Raw genomic sequence first — 21,309 nt, forward strand, 5'->3', positions numbered from 1 at the left:
TCAGTCAGTGGAGACACGTGAGAGCGTGAGCATGTATGAAAGCGAGGTGAGGGCAAAAGGGCAAGCTAATAGGTTTGCGCATGTCGAGTGTGTATGTTCACATTGTGAGCGCATGACATAGGTTTGGGGGGAGGCTGCCTATGAGCTTTGGATTAATGTGTGCACATGCATGTTTGTTAAATGTAAAAATCAATCCTCTTTCTGAACCTCTTGAAGGTCAGCATCGCCAGGTCTCTTTGTGTGTTAGCTTGTTGGCAGGCAGAGAATCGCACAACCCACATGGATACACACACAAATACCATTATATAGGTTGTTTTACATGCTTTTGAGGTTTCCAGCCCGCAAAACTTCTGCATCTAAGTACTGGATCACAGAGATGTCATATGGCAATAACACCGTAACTGGTGCTGATAAACAATACAGCTGACAATATAACACCATAAAAGTGAACAGTGCAATTGTTTTCACTCTTATCCCAGTTTAATGCGCAGAGACAATGCTATTGTATTGTATTTAATACTGTTATTTTTCTAAGCAATCATACAAACCATTTTTTGCCCTGCAATTGTTGAAATGGGTGCAATTATCTCATTTACTTTTTGAGGAAAGGGTATGCTCACACTCGGCAGGTTTGGTTCAATTGAAACGAACTCTGGTGCAATTGCTCTGTTAGTGTGGTTCATTTGATTTAGTGTGAGCGCTGCAATCCGAACCCTGGTGCGCACCAAACAAGAGTAGAGACCGCAGAAAACAGGATGTGATGTCACAAGATACAACCCTAAAAAGGACAGAATGCTGAAGCCAGTGTTAATTTCGTTGACGAATAATTTTCGTCATAATTTTCGTCAACTACATTTTTTCATGGACGAAAACGAGACGATGACTAAATAAAAATGCGTTTTTAATGACTAAAACTATGACTAAAATCTACTCTAATTTTCGTCAACGAATAAAAACGAGATGAAAATGAAAGAGAGGGACGATTTGGGAAGATATCCAGTCAGAACTGCTGTCCTGTGTGGAAGATGCGCACATTTGAATTGTAATGTGCTTATCTAACTGCGGGAAACGCGGCGCTGTTGCGCGCTCTACAGGCTACAATTATTGAATAGCGCATATTTATGCCAAGTGATTGCTTATAAGCTAATGTTGATGAATTATGACAATGTTTACTACACAATGTTTATATGGTAGCATGTTTTAGACGGTTGTAAGAATGCATATTTATCACCCTCATGAGCAGCCTGCTATAGTGCAGACTGCAGACATTTCAGAATAAGAGTTTATTTCGAGATGGTTTATAATTATTATTTTTTTCCTGGTCATTATTGTTATTTTGTTTAAACAATAAACTGTATTTAATTTAATTTCTATTTAATTCATAGTAAACTACTGTACCTTCTGTCACAGGAAGTAAAGACTAAGAACATTATTTGACACATTATTCAATATATTTTACAAGTATAAGGGTTATTATAGTTAACTAAACCTAAAACCAAAGAAATCTCCATTACTTGAAATAAACATTAACTGAAATAAAAGATAAATATATAAAAATGTAAACTTATTTTATTTCATCTAGTTTCTAAGCTTTAGCTTAACCTGAGGTATTAAAATAAACAGAAATAAATACTTATAGACATTTAAAAGCAAAAACTAAAGACAAATACAAAAAATTACTAAAACTTTTTACTAAAATTACAATGAAAGCAGGAAAAACTAAAAATCAAATCTAATAAAAAAATTTAAATGAAAACTATAATAGTAGCCTACCTCAATGTTAAGTGTGTCAATCCCTGAAAAGTACTGAATTTTGCTCTTTCGCGTGTTTTTGCACTTGAACAGTCAAAAACCGTCCGCTTTGGCGAGCAAAGTACAGTTGGGTGAACATAAACATTTTGGGGAATATCAGATGTACCTATATCAATGTATTGGATCTGTGGAAGCATTTTTATTGGAAATGCTTAATGCATTACAATTTAACTAAATTAGATTTTAGTCGACTAATTCTACTGTAGATTTAGTCAACTAAAATCTTATGATATTTAGTCGACTAAAACTAGACTAAAACTAAAACAATTTCTGATGACTAAAATATGACTAAAACTAAATGGCATTTTAGTCAAAAGACTATGACTAAAACTAAATCAAAATTTGCTGTCAAAATTAACACTGGCTGAAGCATACCTGTTTTTTCTTGTCATAGGAGTTACATTGCCATTACAGTTTGGTACAGATGTCAGAAATGCAACAGAGGAATTCCTGCCTTCGGGAGTTCTCAGCTGGTCAAAATACCATTATACACACGCACATACAGCGAGCGCATTTAGCCCAAAACACCACATTGTTTTGGATGTCCGGACCAAAAGAACCAAGAGAACGAACTACAAGTGTGTACACACCTTAAGTGATCAGAATTATGATTCCAGTGGTGGATGTTGAAATGAGTCATAGAATCCTATTGAGTTTGATTGAAGGAGTAACCAGAACCAGAACAAGTTCCTGTAGCTCAAACAGCAGAGCGTAGTGCTAGCAATGCTAAGGGCATGGGTTTGATTCCTAGGGAATGCAAGAACTCATTAAAGGGATAGTTCACCCAAAAATGAAAATTTGATGTTTATCTGCTTATCCCCAGCGCATCCAAGATGTAGTTGACTTTGTTTCTTCAGTAGAACACAAATGATGATTTTTAACTCCAACCGTTGCCGTCTCTCAGTCAAATAATGCGAGTGAATGGGAACTCTATCAATAAGAGTCGAAAAAACTTGCATAGACAAATCCAAATTAAACCCTGCGGCTCGTGATGGCACAATGATGTCCTAAGACACAAAACGATCGGTTTGTGTGAGAAACCGGCAGTGATGTCTCGCGCTTATACTTCAATAAGTGCTAGAGATTACTTCTGTTGTCAGAGCGCGATCAGACCTCACTAACAGAGTGCTGAACGCAGTTGGACATAGTGGTGTTTTAGAGGTAAAAAAATAATATAAATACTGTTCGGTTTCTCACACAAACCGATTGTTTCGTGTCTTAGGACAATGTGCCGTCACGAGCCACGGGGTTTCATTTGGATTTGTCTATGCAAGTTTTTTCGACTCCTATAGATTGCGTTCCCATTCACTCGCATTATTTGACTGACAGACGGCGACGGTTGGAGTTAAAAAACATTTGTGTTCTACTGAAGAAACAAAGTCAACTACATCTTGGATGCGCTGGGGGTAAGCAGATAAACATCAAATTTTCATTTTTGGGTGAACTATCCTTTTAAAGGTTTAGTTTTAATGTAGTGTAAGTCGCTTTGGATAAAAGCATCTGCCGAACGCATAAATTAATTGCACAAAAAAATCAGCTGCAGCTATGCACTTTTGGCCAATAAGCAATCACCTAATAATCACCCACAACACCCTAGCAACTGCATAGCAATACTCAGAAAACATAAGCAACCACATAGCAATACCATGGCAACAGCCTAACATCATGGCAGCAAGCAACTCCCACATTATTATTATTATTACTTAATTATTTAGAAAATGTAAAAATTAAGTTTTGTAATTCAGTTTGGTGATGCCAGAGATGCAAAAACTTTTTTTTAGGTTTTAATCTTAATCTTAAATGTGTAATCTTTTAAAAATACACAGAACATGATGTGGTGTGTCGACACATATGGGCCTGCAATCAATGTATATAAGAAGTCATCTCTGCACACTGCTCCACTTTATGAGTCAATTAGCTAATGGTGCTGTTCAGACTCTAGAGATTCCAACTTATCCATTCCTGCACTCTCTCTCCACATCAACCTGCTTTTTTCACTCCAGTCGAATAATGCCTGTCCCAGCCTTCTTGTCTTTCCCAATTTATTTCTTCTAGCAATGAAAAGTCTCTCTCCATCTTTGCGGTTATAAATTTGAACCTCAATGAAATTGATTTTCTCTCACACCGTAAACATGCTCTTTAACCACAACAAAAATCCCTGGCAATAAAAACATTTATAGCAATAGACAAGGAATCGCATTTCATTTCCATTTCCAAAGACATGATCATAAAGAAAACGGCAGAGGAAAAAAAATGAATAGCACAGCAGATAAACAAAAAACTGAGCGTCTTTAATAGCAGACACGGCCCGTTCTAGATCAGAAGAATGCAGGACAACGTATCCTACTATGACCTCGACTTGTACCGTCCTAACATGGTTGTCATAACACTGTAGCTGGAAGAGGACAACCAGCAACATAAGAATGTCCTTCAATGACGCAAACAGTGGCGCCTTCACTAATGCCTTCTGTAGGTTGACTCCAAATGTAATAAATGACAAGGTTTAAGTTGAAGTACTAAAATTACTAAAACTAAAAGTTAAAAAAATAAAGTTAAATAATCATCTCCAGCTGATTAGCAATTTGTTTGTTTGTGTTAAATAAGAGGCGTTCTGGCTCTGGAATGTGTTGTTTTTGAAATCATGCTGAGTGCTTGTTGCTGCTGTTATCAGTGGCGGAAGGCAACTGTGCTCTCTTGGCACTCTTGCACAGTCTTCACACAAACGAGAGTTTCAAATATATTGCTTCACACTGTTGCGGAGACTCACTATTTGTTCCGGTGAAATGACAAAACAAAATGCACACAAAGTGTCCCTGCTCTTGATATACAATCACTGATGAACATCTTTGGTTTTAAAGGTGGGGTAAGCGATATTTCAAAAATGCTGTTGGACATTGTTGATATTTGAAATAAATCCAAACAAACACACTACTCTCTTCATTGATCCACCAGATTAGAACCCAGAACTTCTGGCACGCTTAACAAAAATTCTACCACCAGTCCTTTAGGACACACAGATCATTAATGCGGATTTACACATGTATTCACTAATGTAAATATTCTCGAGACAAACAACATACTGTATTAGCCAGGGGTGTAGTTTGTGGGGGTGCCATCAGTTACAACCCCCCAATACAATACAACCATACCAACATTCAACGCCCCCAAAGTTAAAACCAAATCTACGCCCTTGGTATTAGCCCATACTAGATATAAGGATAAAACTATCACATTAAACATGAGTTCTATGTCAATATATTAAACTCAATGTAATATTGAAATTGATTTCTGGACATCCGATTATTTTTTGTGCATTTATTATTGTACATTTCTGATGTTACCAGCAATCAACCCCCACCCCCACACACACAAACACTCCTGTCCCACTTTTTAAAACAAAGTTACGCCACTGACTGGTCTTTTTCAGCTCACCTGTTGTTGTTCCTGAGTTTGACATGGCCATCAGGCTCTAAGATCTGTCCATTTTTCAGCCAGGTGAGCTGGGGGACTGGCTCACCTCTGGCCAGACAAGTGAAGATGGCAGTGGTGCCCACCGGGCGAGCAATGGACTGAGGGGGCTGCACAAACTCTGCTGGGGCTGTAAACAGATAGAAAGGAAGGAGAAAAACAAGAGATAATGAGAAGTCAGTTATTGCAAATACATAAGATCATTAAATAAAAAGGCTTGAATTTCTGAAACCTCAGTTTCTGTTGGAAAATGTCTCAGTAATTTCACTAGGTGATTTAAAAATGAGCCCAGCTGCTCCTTTGCACTAATGTTCCCACTTTCACCCGGTTCCATTTCCATATGTCACTTATATGCTATCAACGGCAATAGAAATAGAAATATTTGAAGATGAAAACCACAGTTCACACAACGCTGAGAGGGAGAGAGGGAGGGAGAGTGTCTACGTGGCTTTGGCTTCATCACATTTATAATGAATATATTGTGACAGCAGTGGGTGGTAACAGGAATAAACTTAGAGAAAGAGTCAGATTAATTCGATTAGAGTACGGCAAAAACAGATTTCACAGGGCCAGAGGAGGAAACTGACAATCCATAAATGACACAGTGTGAAAATGAAAACAGATTAAGTGCTGCAGAACAGATGTGGGGGGCTAGGAAGGGATACTTGGACCGCACACCTCTTTTAACCCCCAGAGCCTTCTGTTGCCCCCAACCTCACCAGATACCCTCCTCCTCACTCACTCACCGCATGTTAATAGACTGCAGCTAATCCAATAGTCTTTTACTGCTTAATTAGGACACATTTAATCTGGGAAAATTTGAAATTGCTGACTGATTAGCAACCATTTGCTCATTTTTATCCATTTTAATTAGCATCACACCATTCATTTTCTTTCAGGGTGCAATGACTTTAATTATTAAAGTCCTTTAATCGGCAAGTGTTGATCCTGCTCTCTGTCTCTTTACTGTTTTTCAGTGTTACCAGCTCCTCTCAATAAATAAATGATAAGAGAGGTTCTAACGGCTCTCAGAGGTCCATCCAGTGCATCTCACAGCCCTGCAAATTAGCACTCATTTTTCTTCTCTTATCCCTGAGTGCACGAGAGAGAGAGAGAGAGAGAGAGAGAGTGGGGGATGGGTTGAGGCAGTGAGTATTGATGTACCACTGTGATATATCATCTGAGACACCTCTTCCTTCCTTTCTTATCTCCTTGTTTCTCTCACTTATTTCTCTCTTGGGATTTGATTTTTCTCCTCTCACTAGCAGTTTTTACATTACATTTTTTAATACACCGCTCTTACTCTCTCTCCCTCTCTCACTTTAATGTAAACGAAGTGTATTACAGTGAGCAAAGGCTGCTTCACCATCTGTCCACTAAGATTATATAAATTCTCACAGCTACACCTACAACACTTGCTCCTGCTCTCATGGTTTACACCCGCTGAGATTCAGTCACTAACTTCTAAGGCAGTTGATTAACTAAAAGTAGTGATGCTACTAAATCATTTTTAAATAGTGTACTGAATTATACAATACACACAATAATTCATTTGTTAGTGTAGTGTAACTTTTCTAGCTACTTTTTTGCCACATAACGCTAGTGTGTTAATATATATTTGCGAAGTTTTGTAGCTGAGACAATCAAACAAACACTCCTAAACTGTGCAATCACTCTTATAGTGTTGGTATATAAGATTCATTTTAGTGAATCTGTTCAAACTGCTTAAAAAAAAATAATTTACAGATTTGTGAATCATTTGGGTCATTTGATTAATTTGTTTAATCTAATTCAAAGCAAAATGAATATGTAGATTTTGTTTGAACTGGTTTGCAAGAATAATTCACAGATTTTAATAAATTTCGATTTTAGTGAAGATTTTATGTTCATAAAATTAATTGTTAGTTTGATCACCTTCAAAGCAGAATATTTAGATGCAGTTGTTCATCACTCAGCCCTGTGATGGACTGGCCATCCGTCCAGGGTGTTTCCCCTGCCTGTGGCCCGAGATGCTGAGATAGACTCCAGCATCCCCACAATAGGAATAAGAATAGATTGACTGATGGATGTTCACTACTCAGTGATGTAGTGTAACCAAGTGCTTGGTGTAGTCAAGGTACAAAAAAAAAAAAAAAGTGTACCTTGGTTTTATAAAAGATACATAGAATAGAATATTTCAGGAAAGAATATTTCGGGAAAGTGTGTTTAGAAAAAGCTCACCTTGCACAACTAGGCGTCCCTGAGCAGTTCTGCGCACACGGGTTCCTGGTTTGTTGGCCGCACAGACGTAAACGCCAGAATGTTGAACTCTGACATCAGAGATCATCAGGTTTCCTGTTCCTAGTACTTGGATACCCTCAACTCCTATTGGGCGGCCATCTGAAAGATGAAGAGATGAAGGCATATTGTTGACAAAGATGAAAAAAAAGAGAGGTCATTAAGATCATTTCAAAGAGAATTGAAGACAGTAGAGGGAATAAAAAGAGGCACTGGAGAGAAAATAGAATCACATGATTATCCAGCCATAAAATCATTTCCTGCCCCATAGGAACTAAAAATAAATTTAACAGGACAACAAAAGCATGTGATGAGCCTCAGAATTTCACAGCACTGGTTAAATGTGACTAATTATGGAGTACAAAGCATTTTCCCACGTTCTGCCCTGGGGCAAAGAATATGTTAAGAGAGAAAGAGAAAAAAGTATAACAAATTATACACCGAAAAAACAAGAGTCAAAGAAGGAGGGCTCTATACATACGAGATGACCTATGAATGTGACGCAGGATAACCCATGTTACCATGGACATCTCCTATACATGTGTAAAACTCACACACTTTCTGTATGAGCAATGAATCTCATGAGTTTCAGTCTGGACCATCTCAATCACTACAGCTGTAATTGCACACTCAGTAAGGAAAAGTACTAATAAAAATTAACAATCCCTCTAAATACATCTTCTATTCATTTCATTGTGTTTTGTTAATGTGCCTGTCAAAAAGACATTAGACGCAGTGTTAGATACTGTGGCGGGGTGCAGTTCATAACACCAGATTTAACTGACTGGCATCTGTTGTGAGGTGCACAAACATTTCCACTTATTATTCAGCAGCTGTTTAGAGCTTCTCAACCCGGTTCCACACAGTTAATGATAACAACATTTATTTGTATTTAGAGATGGACACTTTTAGTCTTTGTGGGTTAATTAGCATGTTCAATGAAATATCACAGAGACATACGAGGAAGTAGGATATCACCATATTTAAAGGAAAAAAATTAAAATTCTGTCACCATTCACTCAATGTCGTTCCTTTCTTTTTTCTTCAGAACAGAAAAGAAAATATTTTGCATAATGTTGGTAACTCAACAGTTTGGTTCCCATTGACTTCTATTGTATATTTGTCCATAATGTAAGTCAATGGGAATTGTAAGCAACATTCCACAGAAGAAAGTCTTACAGAATTTTTAGTTTTGGCTGGACTATCCCTTTTATATTTGACAGGAATGAAAATGAGGCTGAGGGACAGAAATAATGTACAGAGTGTTCCATAGATTGTACAGTTTACATTTAACAATATGACGATTGTTCTGCTGATAAAACATGCTGATTATGTTTTTTTTGCACAAACAAAGCACTGCCATTGCTTCATAAAATTGAGTTTAAGCCACTGTAGTCACATGGAGTATTTTAACGATGCTTTTTTCCTACCTTTCTGGACCTTTGAGTGGTAGTTGCGTTGGATATGGAGGGACAGAAACCTCTTGGATTTCATCAAAAAGATCTTAATGTGTGTTCCAAAGATAAACAAAGGTTTTATGGATGTGGAATGACATGAGGGTGAGTAATTAATGACAGAATTTTCATTTTTGGGTGAACTAACCCTTTCAGCAAATCTGCAACCAGTGTGCATTATTGTATCGTTGTTGCTTTGTGTGAATATCATTGTCTGTGTCATTTTTTTTTACTATTATTACAGCATTATATCCAACTTCTATCTATTTCCCCAAGACAACATTTTTGTATAATATTTTACTGGCCAGGCCTTTTGCCCCATAACAAATGTGCACGCTTTTAGGTACAGTAGGAGTGAATCAGCATCCATGCTTGGTTGTATGTATTAGAGTGAACTAAATTCAGCAAAATCACTGGCTCCTAAATAAGATGACATAAATGCAGAATGGCATTAATCACTAACTGTAGGAGATGTATCACATTCATTACTGAGCTTAGCCTTGATTTGCTCTCGCTGTAATCTAATCCAGCAAAATCCCATTGTTAGCAGTTAATTCCAGCAACACTGTGGAAGGTAATATCCGCAATCTGATTAGCAGCTGTTACAGGAAGACGCCATCATTTACATTCTTAATGGGAAAATCACATTAGATAATAGCTGGGTGAGCGAGAAAGAGTTCAGAAACGGATTATTATACAAGTGTGGGAGTCGCTGTGAAATCTTGCTTGCGAGAGAACAGTTGGTGTGGGTCAGAGAATAAGTAGGTTACGTTCACCTGGAAATATATAGATATAGACCGAAATGCTTATTAAAATGCAAACAGCAAATGGGACAGGCCTCAAAATGAGATGATCCAAAGACAAATACACAAGTCTGTAGATTCACATGCACGTGAGAGAGACACGCACACATTTGCATAAATACAGACACATTCTAACATAAAAACGATATTAACCACTCTACAACAGAAGTAAAGATGAGACATTTCTTCATTAATCCTAAATAAGATAAGACAGACAGATGTGGCAAAGTGCATTCAATGGCCAAAAATGTCTGAAACCATTTCAAGTGTGTGGCTTTAGAACTCTGAGCGCGCTTAAAAATAAATGAGCCATTTTTCACACAGAAACCAATCTCACTGTTCAGTATCAGTCTGTCCGATCTGTAATATCCATCTCTTAGCGAGAAGGATGAGAGAGTGTTATTTCACCATTCTAAACCATCTGGCTCCAGTAGATTGGAGTGTAAATGACTTTAATACAACAGCCAGCTTATTTCAATAGGGTCATGTCATCAAAAACTGAATTTTCTGGATCTTTTGAACTAAAAGGGTTTGATGTTCTACGCCAATGATGTACAGTACCATTCAAAAGTTGGGGTCAGTATGATACCAAGGATGCATTTATTTGTTCAGTTAAAATACTACAGTGAAAACAGTAATATTGTGACATACTACATTTTAAAATATGTGTTTCCTATTTTAATATATTTTAAAATGCAATTTATTTCTGTGATGGCAAAGCTGAATTTTTAAGCAGCCATAACTTTAGTCTTCAATGTCACATGATCCTTCAGAAATCATGTTGATTTTGTGCTCAAGAAACATTTCAAAAATGAAAATTGTGTCATCATTTAGTGAAAGTCTATGGGCTCCAAAACAACATCAATGGACGAAAAAACAAAAATATCTTATATGTCCTCACAGAAGAAAATGTCATACAGGTTTGAAATAGGGAGTAAATGACAACAATTTTCATTTTTGAGTAAACTACTCCTTTAATTCTAACTAAATTAAGACATTTTTGGTGCAAGACAACTTGACTAATGTCATAAGTGAACTTTAGGGAGATAAATATAACCCCTTTAAGAGCAGTTTTTCCAGATATAGATCCATCAGCTCATTTTCTCTCATCTCCGTCCTCCATCATGTTATATTACCTTGGTGGAGGAGATTTTTCCCTTTCCTCTTTTTCAGTTGATTGGGTACTTTATAGTCAGTGTGCAGTGGAGAGCATTTTAAAGCTCTTTGCAGCTTTCTGGCTGGAGCGGAGGTGGGTTTTGCTCTGATAACCACTCAAGGCAATTTAGAGAGCAACTTAAATGATTCTTACCCAGTCTACTCCACGAAACGATTGGACGAGGGTAACCCGTGGCAACACACTCCAAGATGGCGGTCTGGTGAACTGTGAGGGTGAGGTTTTCAGGGCCCACTAAGATCATGGGTTCTTTGTAAACAGATGACTGGGAGCCTTCAGGAAAAGAGAAGTTAAGCTAGTTACAGAAAGAAAATGTTGAAGGACTCAAATAAGCAGAGAAGAATGTTTCTGCAGACCTGAGACTGTGAGCTGTGCTCCTGCACTGTGTTTGACTCCAGCACTGTTGTGGGCAACACAGCAGTACACCCCACCATCCTCAGGGCGTACTCCAGTTATCTGCAGCACGCCCGTGGGCAACAGAGTATACCTGACAGACATAGACAGGCCACAGTGAGAGGGAGACATGTATATGTTGCAACAACACTGGGCACATCCCTTCAAATGTCATTGTGTGGAAGTGTGTATTTACGGTGCTACCTGTCATCAGAGGTATCCACGGGCCGCCCGTCTCTTTCCCAGCTGATGACCGGCTCAGGCAGACCATGGATTTGGCACTGAAATCGTCCAACACCTCCCAGCTCTGCACGCACAGAACGTGGCTGCACATGAAAATCTGCCATTGCTGAAGACAAAAGAGACAGAGAGAGATTGCTTTAACCCTTGTACACAAATAAGGTCATTAACATAACCACAATTCAAAATACCACCATTTCAACAATATGCGAGAATTCAGTTTCCCAAAAGTGATGAAGTATGACAAGAACAAAGTGACAGATGGAATAAAGTGAACCTGATCTGTGATCTGCCTTGCTCTGATCTACAGTCAGAAATTCAGAACTACAAACCCCATTTCCAGAAAAGTTGGGATATTTTGTAAAATGCAATAAAATCCACAATCTGTGATTTGTTAATTTTTTTAACTCACAAAAAGCACAAAGAAATGATTTCCAAAGTTTTCACTGAACAACATAATTGTATTTTGTAAATGTAAATACATTTTGATTTTGATGGCTGCAACACACTCCAAAAAAGTTGTGACAGAGGTAATAAAACTGAAAAGATTACAGAATATCCAAGTTAAACTGTTTTAAAACAGTCCACAATTAGCAGGTGAATTGGTAATAGGTTAGGGTATCGTGTTTGGGTGTAAAACAGTTTCTCAGTCTTTGCAAGCAAAGATGGGTCATGGCTCACACTTTGTGCCAAATTTCATGAGAGAATTGTCAAACAATTCAAAAATCACTTTTCTCAATGCAAGATTGCAAAGAATGTATGTCTTTCACCATCTACCATATGTAATATTGTGAAACAAATTAAAGGAATCCAGAGAAATCTCAGTCTGTGTATGGCCAGGCAGAAAACTTCTGTTCAATGTGCGTGACCTTCGGAAACATTACATGAGAAACCGTCATGCTATTGTGTTAAATACAGCCACATGGGCTCGGGAATACCTTGGAAAACCGTTGTCACTTAACATGATCTGCCGCTGCATCAAGAAATGCAACTCGAATAACTGTTACACAAGGAGAAAGCTACACATCAGTTCAATGCAGAGATGCTGCCATGTTCCCTGGCCCCGAGCTCATCTCAGATGGTATAAAACAGTGAAAATGTGTGCTGTGAGTCCACGTTTCAGCATGTTTTTGGGAAAAAGTTCTCAGTCTCAAAGACGAAAGGGACCATCCAGACTTTCATCAGTGATAGGAGCAAAAGAAAACATCTGTCAAGGTATTGGGGTGCATCAGTTCAAATGGCATAGGTGACTTGCATATGTGTGAAGGATCCATTGATGTGGAGGCGTATATTGGGATTGTACAAAGACATAAACTGCCAAGATGACATCTTTCCTGGAAAGCAAGACAATGCCAGGCCTCATTCTGCACGTGATACATCAGAGTGGTTTCTAGACACCCTACACCGTAGAGTGGATGTCATTGACTGACCTGCCTACAGTCCAGATCTGTCTCTTATTGAAAATGTATGGCCCATCATGAAAAGGAGAATCAGACAACGATGACCACAGACTGTTGAGCAGCTGTCTTGTATCAGGCGAAATTGGGCAAAAATTTCACTAGCAAAACTTCAACAATTAGTATCATCAATTCCCAAATTAAAATTAAATTAAAAAGTGTAATTAAAAGGAAAGGTGATGTGACGCAGTGGTAAACATGCCTCTGTCCCAACTTTTTTGGAGTGTGTTGCAGTCATCAAAATCAATTTTTTTTTATATTTACAAAATACAATTAAGTGAAAACATTGGAAATATTTTCTTTGTACATTTGTCAGTTAAATAAAGGTTCAAGAGAATTAACAAATCATAGTTTCTAGATTTAATTACACTTTAAAAAAATGTCCCAACTTTTCTGGAAATGAGGTTGTACAATGATGAACAGGTGCTGCAGTAAGAACGACAACACCATGAAATACACTATATTGCCAAAGGTTTTGGGACGGCTGCCTTTACGTGCACATGAACTTTAATGACATCCCATTCTTAATCCGTAGGATTTAATATGGAGTTGGCCCACCCTTTGCAGCTATAACAGCTTCAACTCTTCTGGGAAGGCTTTCCACAAGGTTTAGGAGTGTGTTTATGGGAATTTTTGACCATGTTGGCGAGAAGGCCTGGCTCGCAGTCTCCACTCTAATTCATCCCAAAGGTGTTCTATCGGGTTGAGGTCAGTCAAGTTCCTCCACACCAAACTTGCTCATCCATGCCTTTATGGACCTTGTTTTCTGCACTGGTGCGCAGTCATGTTGGAACAGGAAGGGGCCATCCCCAAACTGTTCCCACAAAGTTGGGAGCATGAAATTGTCCAAAATGTCTTGGTATGCTGAAGCATTAAGAGTCCCTTTCACTGGAACTAAGGGGCCAAGCCCAACCCCTGAAAAACAACCCCACACCATAATCCCCCCCTCCACCAAACTTTACACTTGGCACAATGCAATCAGGCAAGTACCGTTCTCCTGGCAAGAGCCAAACCCAGACTTGTCCATCGGATTGCCAGACAGAGAAGTGTGATTCGTCACTCAAGAGAACACGTCTCCGCTGCTCTAGAGTCCAGTGGCAGCGTGCTTTACACCACTGCATCCAACGCTTTGCATTGCACTTGGTGACGTAAGGCTTGGATGCAGCTGCTCGGCCATGGAAACCCATTCCATGAAGCTCTCTATGTACTGTTCTTGAGCTAATCTGAAGGCCACACGAAGTTTGGAGGTCTGTAGCTATTGACTCTGCAGAAAGTTGGTGACTTCTGCGCACTGTGTGCCTCAGCATGCGCTGACCCTGCTCTGTGATTTTACGTGGCCTACCACTTCGTGGCTGAGTTGCTGTTGTTCCCAACTGCTTCCACTTTGTTATGATACCACTAACAGTTGACCGTGGAATATTTAGTGGTGAGGTCTGGATTTGGTTGCATTTCATGAATAGACTTATTGCATAGATGGCAACCTATCACAGTACCACGCCTGAATTCACCGACTCCTGAGAGCGACCCATTCTTTCACAAATGTTTATAGAAGCAGTCTGCATGCCTAGGTGCTTGATTTTATACACCCGTGGCCATGGAAGTGATTGGAACACCTGGATTCAATGATTTGGAGGGGTGTCCCAATACTTTTGGCAATATAGTGTACATGCTTTTGGCAGTTCTTAGCATATTCCTGTTTAGTGTTTGTTTAAGTATATAACAGAACTATCCAATGCTAATTTCTTCACATTTAATGGATTGCTCTTGGAGAACATTCTTTTGGAGAATACGCTAGCTTTCAAAAGTTCAGCAAGTTCTTTCAGCAAGGTTGTTTAAAATGTATTAAAATATTTGAAATTGTAATTATACATTTCTTTTTACTGTATTTCTGAAATAATAAATGCAGCATTGCTGAGCTATCTTGCTTCACATTTCACACCGCTCATAATTTACCCGGGGATAACAGTTAATCCTGGGGATTCATAAACTGACGTTTCACATTGTACATTCGTAAACCCTGGGTAACTTTCTTATTTGCATATTTTATATGTTGTCTGTTGTTAAGTGTCTAGCTGTAACATTCCAACACCGCATTTCACACTCTACAAGTTTGGGACCACAATGCGGGGTTAACACTGCAAAAGAGGTGCTAACTCTGCTCCAGAGCAGGGTTTCATAACCCTGGGTAAAAAGCGGTGCAAACCCTGCTTCTAAATTACAAGTGTGAAACATTCTTTTACCCGGGGTTAAAAGTGGTGGTTTAGAACGTCGATAACCCAGGGTATTCTCATTCACACTCTAGAGCCCTATTCGGACGGGATAGTTTTACATGAGGAGGTGGAGTAAAGTAACTTTACCTCTGGATGTCTGTAATATTAATTGGCCAATTCGCACAGGACAAGACATCTCAGTAAAACTTAGCAGAAGTGGGAGGGGTAACTCGATTTACGCACCGCCGTCACCTCCCTGTCGTCACGTGGGTATACGTTGCATCCTGATACCATGTGCGCAAAACACATATAATCTAAATATATAAACTATATATATAACAGTTAGGTCCGATTTATTAATTAAATTCTGATTGGATTATAATGGTAATAGGCACTTAGCTAAAGAAAAAATTAGTTTTGTGCCTCTGAGAATTGCTTCGATCTTCTTTTTGCGAATGGTATGTGGAAAATACTTGAGGTTTGCCACAGACTTGACCACCTACAACACAAATGAATGTTTCTTCAAGTGCTTCCATGCTTGAAAAATGTGCAGAAAACTACTTTTAAACAGGAAATGATGGAATTTTACCGTACATATTTACAGCGGGTCTATTCGAACAGGATTAGTATTACCTGAGATAATTTTTCCAGACCTTTTTACAGAAGGTAAAATTCGCCGTAATCTTTTCTGACATTGCGCGTAATGATTACTGACATGGCACATTCGGACGGGACTAAAATCACTGAGAAATGACAATGACACGGACACCGCAAATATGCAAATAAGAATGTTAACCCAGGGTTTACGAATGTACAATGTGAAACGTCATCTTATGAATACCCAGGATTAAATGTTAATCCTGGGTAAGTTATGAGCAGTGTGAAACAAGATAACCCAGGATTCCATTTACCTGGGGTTTAGAATGACCCAGGGTTAACTATTTCAAGTATGAAAAGCCCTTATGACCACTCAATTCCTGCATCCACTTTAAGGTCATATAACATAGTCCCATACACAAGAAAACAGAAAAGTACATTACACATCAGTGAAAAACCAAACGCACACACCAACCAACAAACAAAAAATAAAGTGCAATGGATATTCAACAGCATAGACAAACTCACATACATAAAATTCAACACCATTTACCTAGTTCCAAAACCAATCAATAATGTTTTCATGATTGATTGTATGAAACACAGCTATGGGGTCTTACTTTGCTCAAAGACACAAAATCAAACTAAAGGGGGCATCTGCATCTGTTCATGGCCACTGTGTACCTTAGAAAGTGAGTGAGTATGTTAGAGAGAGCTTATAGGTGTAAGAGAATTGTTATTTCAGCAGTCAGACACCACTCAATAAAAGCCCATGCATCTGCAGGAGAAGAAAAGACAGAAGCAACCAGTTACAGCACGATGACCAGGATTTAGACGCTTACAGATCAGTGTGAGGGGGCGATTATCTGAAGCCCCTCATTGGGCTGCAGCTCACATAGTGTGTCCCGCAGGAGCTCATACTGAGAGAGGGCTGGAGATGAGGGGAGGAGCTGGAAACACAAACACAATTAGCACGAGGTCTGTCTCTCCTGCAGCCAACCACCGTCCTCCAGACAAGTGCTCTTATTTAAATGTTGGTCGTAATTAACTTGAACCAAGCGGGACCGTTCGGAACACTCTTAGCATAACAAGAGGTCCGGGCCCCTCCAGCGTCCTCTCCCGCTTACCCCTCTGTGTTCTTTTTGTGTCCCACTGATATACTTGTTCCAGCTAATCTAGCATCATCGAGCTCAGAAGGATCTCCGGGTGGTGTTTGGCGGCTTAAACTCACACAGTGGTGCTTCTGTAACTGGTCGTTTTGTTTCATGCAAGTCAAAGGCAGGCAGGCAGAAGCAAGGGGGAAAAAAAAGCATTCTCAGGGAAGGAAGGGGGAAAAAAGGGCTCTCAGAAAGGCATCTTTTCAAGGCTTTCACACATATCTCATTGATTGCCTCTGCAGGAGCTGTGAAACTCGGAAAGGAAGGCATAAATCGAATACATCTCTATCTATCTGTCTCCACCATTTCTTTTTCTTGCTTTATCTCTCCACTGTGACTTCAATCAACTTTCCCACAAACGTGTCTAAAAGATTTCATTTATTATTTAGTGCGTCTATGACATCTCTTTTTTTAATATCATCATGTCTAGGTCAATACCATTGGCGAGGGAATGCTTCACAAAAACACATTCTTCTATTTAATTACAGTGAAATAACACAGCAATCTAACTGAAATAAAATATTGTGCAATACCTCTTTTTCCACAACCCTGCTGGAAAAACCAAGCCCATTTAAGTTGGTCAAACTTGTGTTTTTAATATGGTTTATTGCTGGCCCAAGCAGGTTTACCAAACCAAACAACTTTCACCAAGTTTATGTATTACCTCATACAGTCCTAGCCAGCTGGTAGTACCATGGTCAACCATCTAAACCAGCTCAAACAACCTAAACCATGTAAAAGCAACTAATATACCAGATTAAATTAGGAGATAAAAAACAGATCTTCTCTTTTGTATTGTGACGTACATCCAAGTGAAATAGATTATCAAGAGAAAATTATAAAGGGTGGGGACTTGGTTCTATACATTGGTTGTTATTTAGATGGAAACCGATCTAAATGCGAGCTTATAGTTGTTTTATAAGAAAAGGATGGGGTTTAAGCAGACTAAATGATTAGAGAAGTCCAGAATATGTCACCAGAGAGAAGTATGGAGGATTGAATGTATGTTATTTTAAATAGAAAATTATGAAGTCCAAAAAAATGTGTAAAAATTAAACCTACATGGATGTATAATTTACAATAATATCACTAACATGCATTTAAAAATAGATTTAATCTTATTAAATCTTTTATTTCATGATGACTTTTTGAACAGAAATCAATAATTGAGTGAGAACATACAAAAATCAGTGTTCAAAACGTTCTTGCCTAATCCCAACTGATTACTGTAAACCTAGAATAATTTTTGCATCATTAGGTTTGCATCATTTGTCCTTGTGTACATTATGTCTGTAAAAAGAGAACAGAAGGCTAATATGACAAAATATGCCATTTAGTTACTCGGCTGAGTTATTTTTTGATCACAGGTGAACACGTGTATAACTCAAAATATCAGTTTCTTCCATGCAGAGGAACATAAAGGTAAAAAAACAACTCTGCGATTAACTTGAACTTTTATGCTTCAACCACAATAGAGAGGCCAAACTTGCATAAAGCAACTTTAAAGGGTTAGTTCACCCAAAAATGAAAATTCTGTCATTAATTACTCACCCTCATGTTGTTCCACACCTGTAAGACCTTTGTTCATCTTCAGAACACAAATTAAGATATTTTTCATAAAATCAGATGGCTCAGTGAGGGCTGCATTGCCAGCAAGACAATTAACAATTTCGGAGTGTGTATCAAACTGCCAAAGTCACGCTTTGGAAACTCTTATGATGGAATAAAGACTTGTTTATTGAAATCACATGACTTTGGCAGTTTGGTACAGGCTCCGAACCACTGATTTGAAACAATTCAAAACAAAAGATTCATAAGCTTTGAAGCTTCATGAAGCAGTGTTTTGAAATCGCCCATCACTATATTGTTGAATAAAGTCGTTATTTGTTTTTTTTGGCACACAAAAAGTATTCTCGTCACTTCATAACATTAAGGTTGAACCACTGTAGTCACATGAACTGTTTTAAAAACATGTGTAGTAGCTTTCTGGACATATGAAAGTGTTAATTGTCTTGCTGGCAATGCAGGCCTCACTGAGCCATCGGATTTTATGAAAAATATCTTAATTTGTGTTCCCAAGATGACCGAAGGTCTTATGGGTGTGGAACGACATAAGGGTGAGTAATTAATGACAAAATTTTCATTTTTGGGTGAACTAACCCTTTAAAGTTGCTTTATGCAAGTTTGGCCTCTCTATTGTGGTTGAAGCATAAAAGTTCAATTTAATCGCAGAGTTGTTTTTTTACCTTTATGTTCCTCTGCATGGAAGAAACTGATATTTTGAGTTATACACGTGTTCACCTGTGATCAAAAAATAACTCAGCCGAGTAACTAAATGGCATATTTTGTCATATTAGCCTTCTGTTCTCTTTTTACAGACATAATGTACACAAGGACAAATGATGCAAACCTAATGATGCAAAAATAATTTTTGGGTGAACTAACCCTTTAAGTTGGTTTTAGCTGGATTTCTCAGGGTATGAATTATTAGTATGTTGCTCCTAGGAATCAAACCAGAGACTTTAGTGTTGCTAACCTCATACTCTATCAAGTACAAGAAGGAAGACTGCGGAACAAATTCCCCAGCTACAAGCACAAATTCCTGAAGTGAGCTATGAGTATTCATTTCGGTTTTGTATTTGAGGCATCAGAGTGGGTTGTTTCTATTGTGCAGTATGTTTCCTCAGTTCTGTTTCATCAGGTCTTCTGCTTTGAGCTTTTAGCTTCTTATTAGCAAGCACCCCTGTGTTGCTTCAGACACAGCACCCCCTTCCTCACTCTGGCACCAGCACATCACTCAATTTCACATGTAAACACAAACAGTCACGGATGAGAGTGTAGCAGCGGAATCAGTGGGGGTACTGGAGCATATTGTAACTCTCTGTGAACTCCTCCTCCCTCCCTGTCCTTCTGTTCTCCTGGTCTCGGTCTCTCTCTGTCTCTCTCTCTCATCTCTTTGTGTATCAGTAGTGTTTCGGCATCAGTGCTTCTGGGCTGTGCCCTAATGAGAAATGTGCCATTTCCTGACATGCTCTGACCTCTCTTCTCCACGGATGCACAGCGAGCAGCAAGCCGATTAAATTTTAAACAAACATTCCTCAATGCCTCAACCATCGAGGCGTTCTGGTGCTACAACAAAGCAAGCAAAGTATTACAATCTCAGCTTTTTTCACACTTGTTTTTTTTTTTTCCCCCTTTTAAAATTATTCCATAAATATGTTATATATTTTCTTTGAAGCCTGACTTCTCTTATATTTTTGAATAAATTATGTAATAAACACAATAATGGCTACTTTTACTGGAAGTCAAAAAAGGCAGTCACATGCCTGTATACGGTACATCTGACAAAGAAACTACAATATATGAGGCGGCATTAGCTATACCCCCTCCAATGCTCTGTCCTTTACAACTGAAGATGAGCGCTGAGTTCCACAGAGTGTCCAGCTGTAGCCATGGAGCGTCTGTCATTAAAGCACAACCACTCTGAGCACCAGGGTTTGGTTTCTAATCAACAAAGCCCTGTCCAGAGCAGGTTACTACCTCAGTTATATTCTCATGAGATCGTAAGCAGAACAACCATCACCACTGGTGACCTGCAGGCTCCAGCAAACATTCAGTGGTCAAACTGAGACCAGCAGACAACCTTGCAAAAACATACATACACCCTATGATCAAGACCGAATACATTTTTCAAGACTGAATACATTTCCAGATGCCATCTTCCCAATTTTAACTTTCACATATAAATAAGACCAGCACATCAAGATGTGTATTTGACCAATAATGTAAAGCATTAAAACTTTTTATTAGGCTACTGATATAACTGGAGTCTCATTGAGTGTTTAAACATCACACAAACATGCCATTTAAACATATTTCTATGTTTACTGTACATGAGGAAAATAGGGAAAATTACTGCATGCACATGTGAAGGCAAATATACTGTATTTTCACGTGAACTATGCATGGTTAAATTTATGTACCTGAAATTCACTGGATGTGAAAAGTGAGTGGACCAAGAAAAGTGAACATGAATGGACTGATAGGTCAAAATTTGGCTGGTTAGCATGGCCCAGTTAGCCAAACATATTTCTTGTAGCCTAGAGGGATGCAAACAGGTAAGGGGAAAAAAAGGTGAGAACATTGCGTGGGACGAGGGCATGCTCCGCACAGATTTTTTTAAAAGATATTTGCTTTACATGATCATATGTAGTTACTTTAAGGTTTTTATTTATTTATTTTTTATTATCTCATATGTCCAAAACTG

The 21,309-nt window shown here is 38.5% G+C and overlaps 1 protein-coding gene across 3 annotated transcripts in view; it reads right to left on the minus strand.

The window, feature by feature from the left end:
* The window catches only part of igdcc3 (immunoglobulin superfamily, DCC subclass, member 3), a 100,238-nt gene that overhangs the window by 13,340 nt on the left and 65,589 nt on the right, over nt 1-21,309 (minus strand). For all 3 annotated transcript variants that reach the window (XM_048184375.1, XM_048184378.1, XM_048184377.1), the window contains exons 3-7: nt 11,586-11,730; nt 11,345-11,475; nt 11,124-11,261; nt 7,501-7,659; nt 5,245-5,410 (exon numbers count right to left, since the gene is read on the minus strand). In XM_048184375.1, the coding sequence (XP_048040332.1) occupies nt 5,245-5,410; nt 7,501-7,659; nt 11,124-11,261; nt 11,345-11,475; nt 11,586-11,730 (739 nt within the window). The remainder of the gene's footprint in view (nt 1-5,244; nt 5,411-7,500; nt 7,660-11,123; nt 11,262-11,344; nt 11,476-11,585; nt 11,731-21,309) is intronic.

This window comes from Megalobrama amblycephala, linkage group LG3 (assembly GCF_018812025.1).
Source record: "Megalobrama amblycephala isolate DHTTF-2021 linkage group LG3, ASM1881202v1, whole genome shotgun sequence".
NCBI lineage: Eukaryota > Metazoa > Chordata > Actinopteri > Cypriniformes > Xenocyprididae > Megalobrama > Megalobrama amblycephala.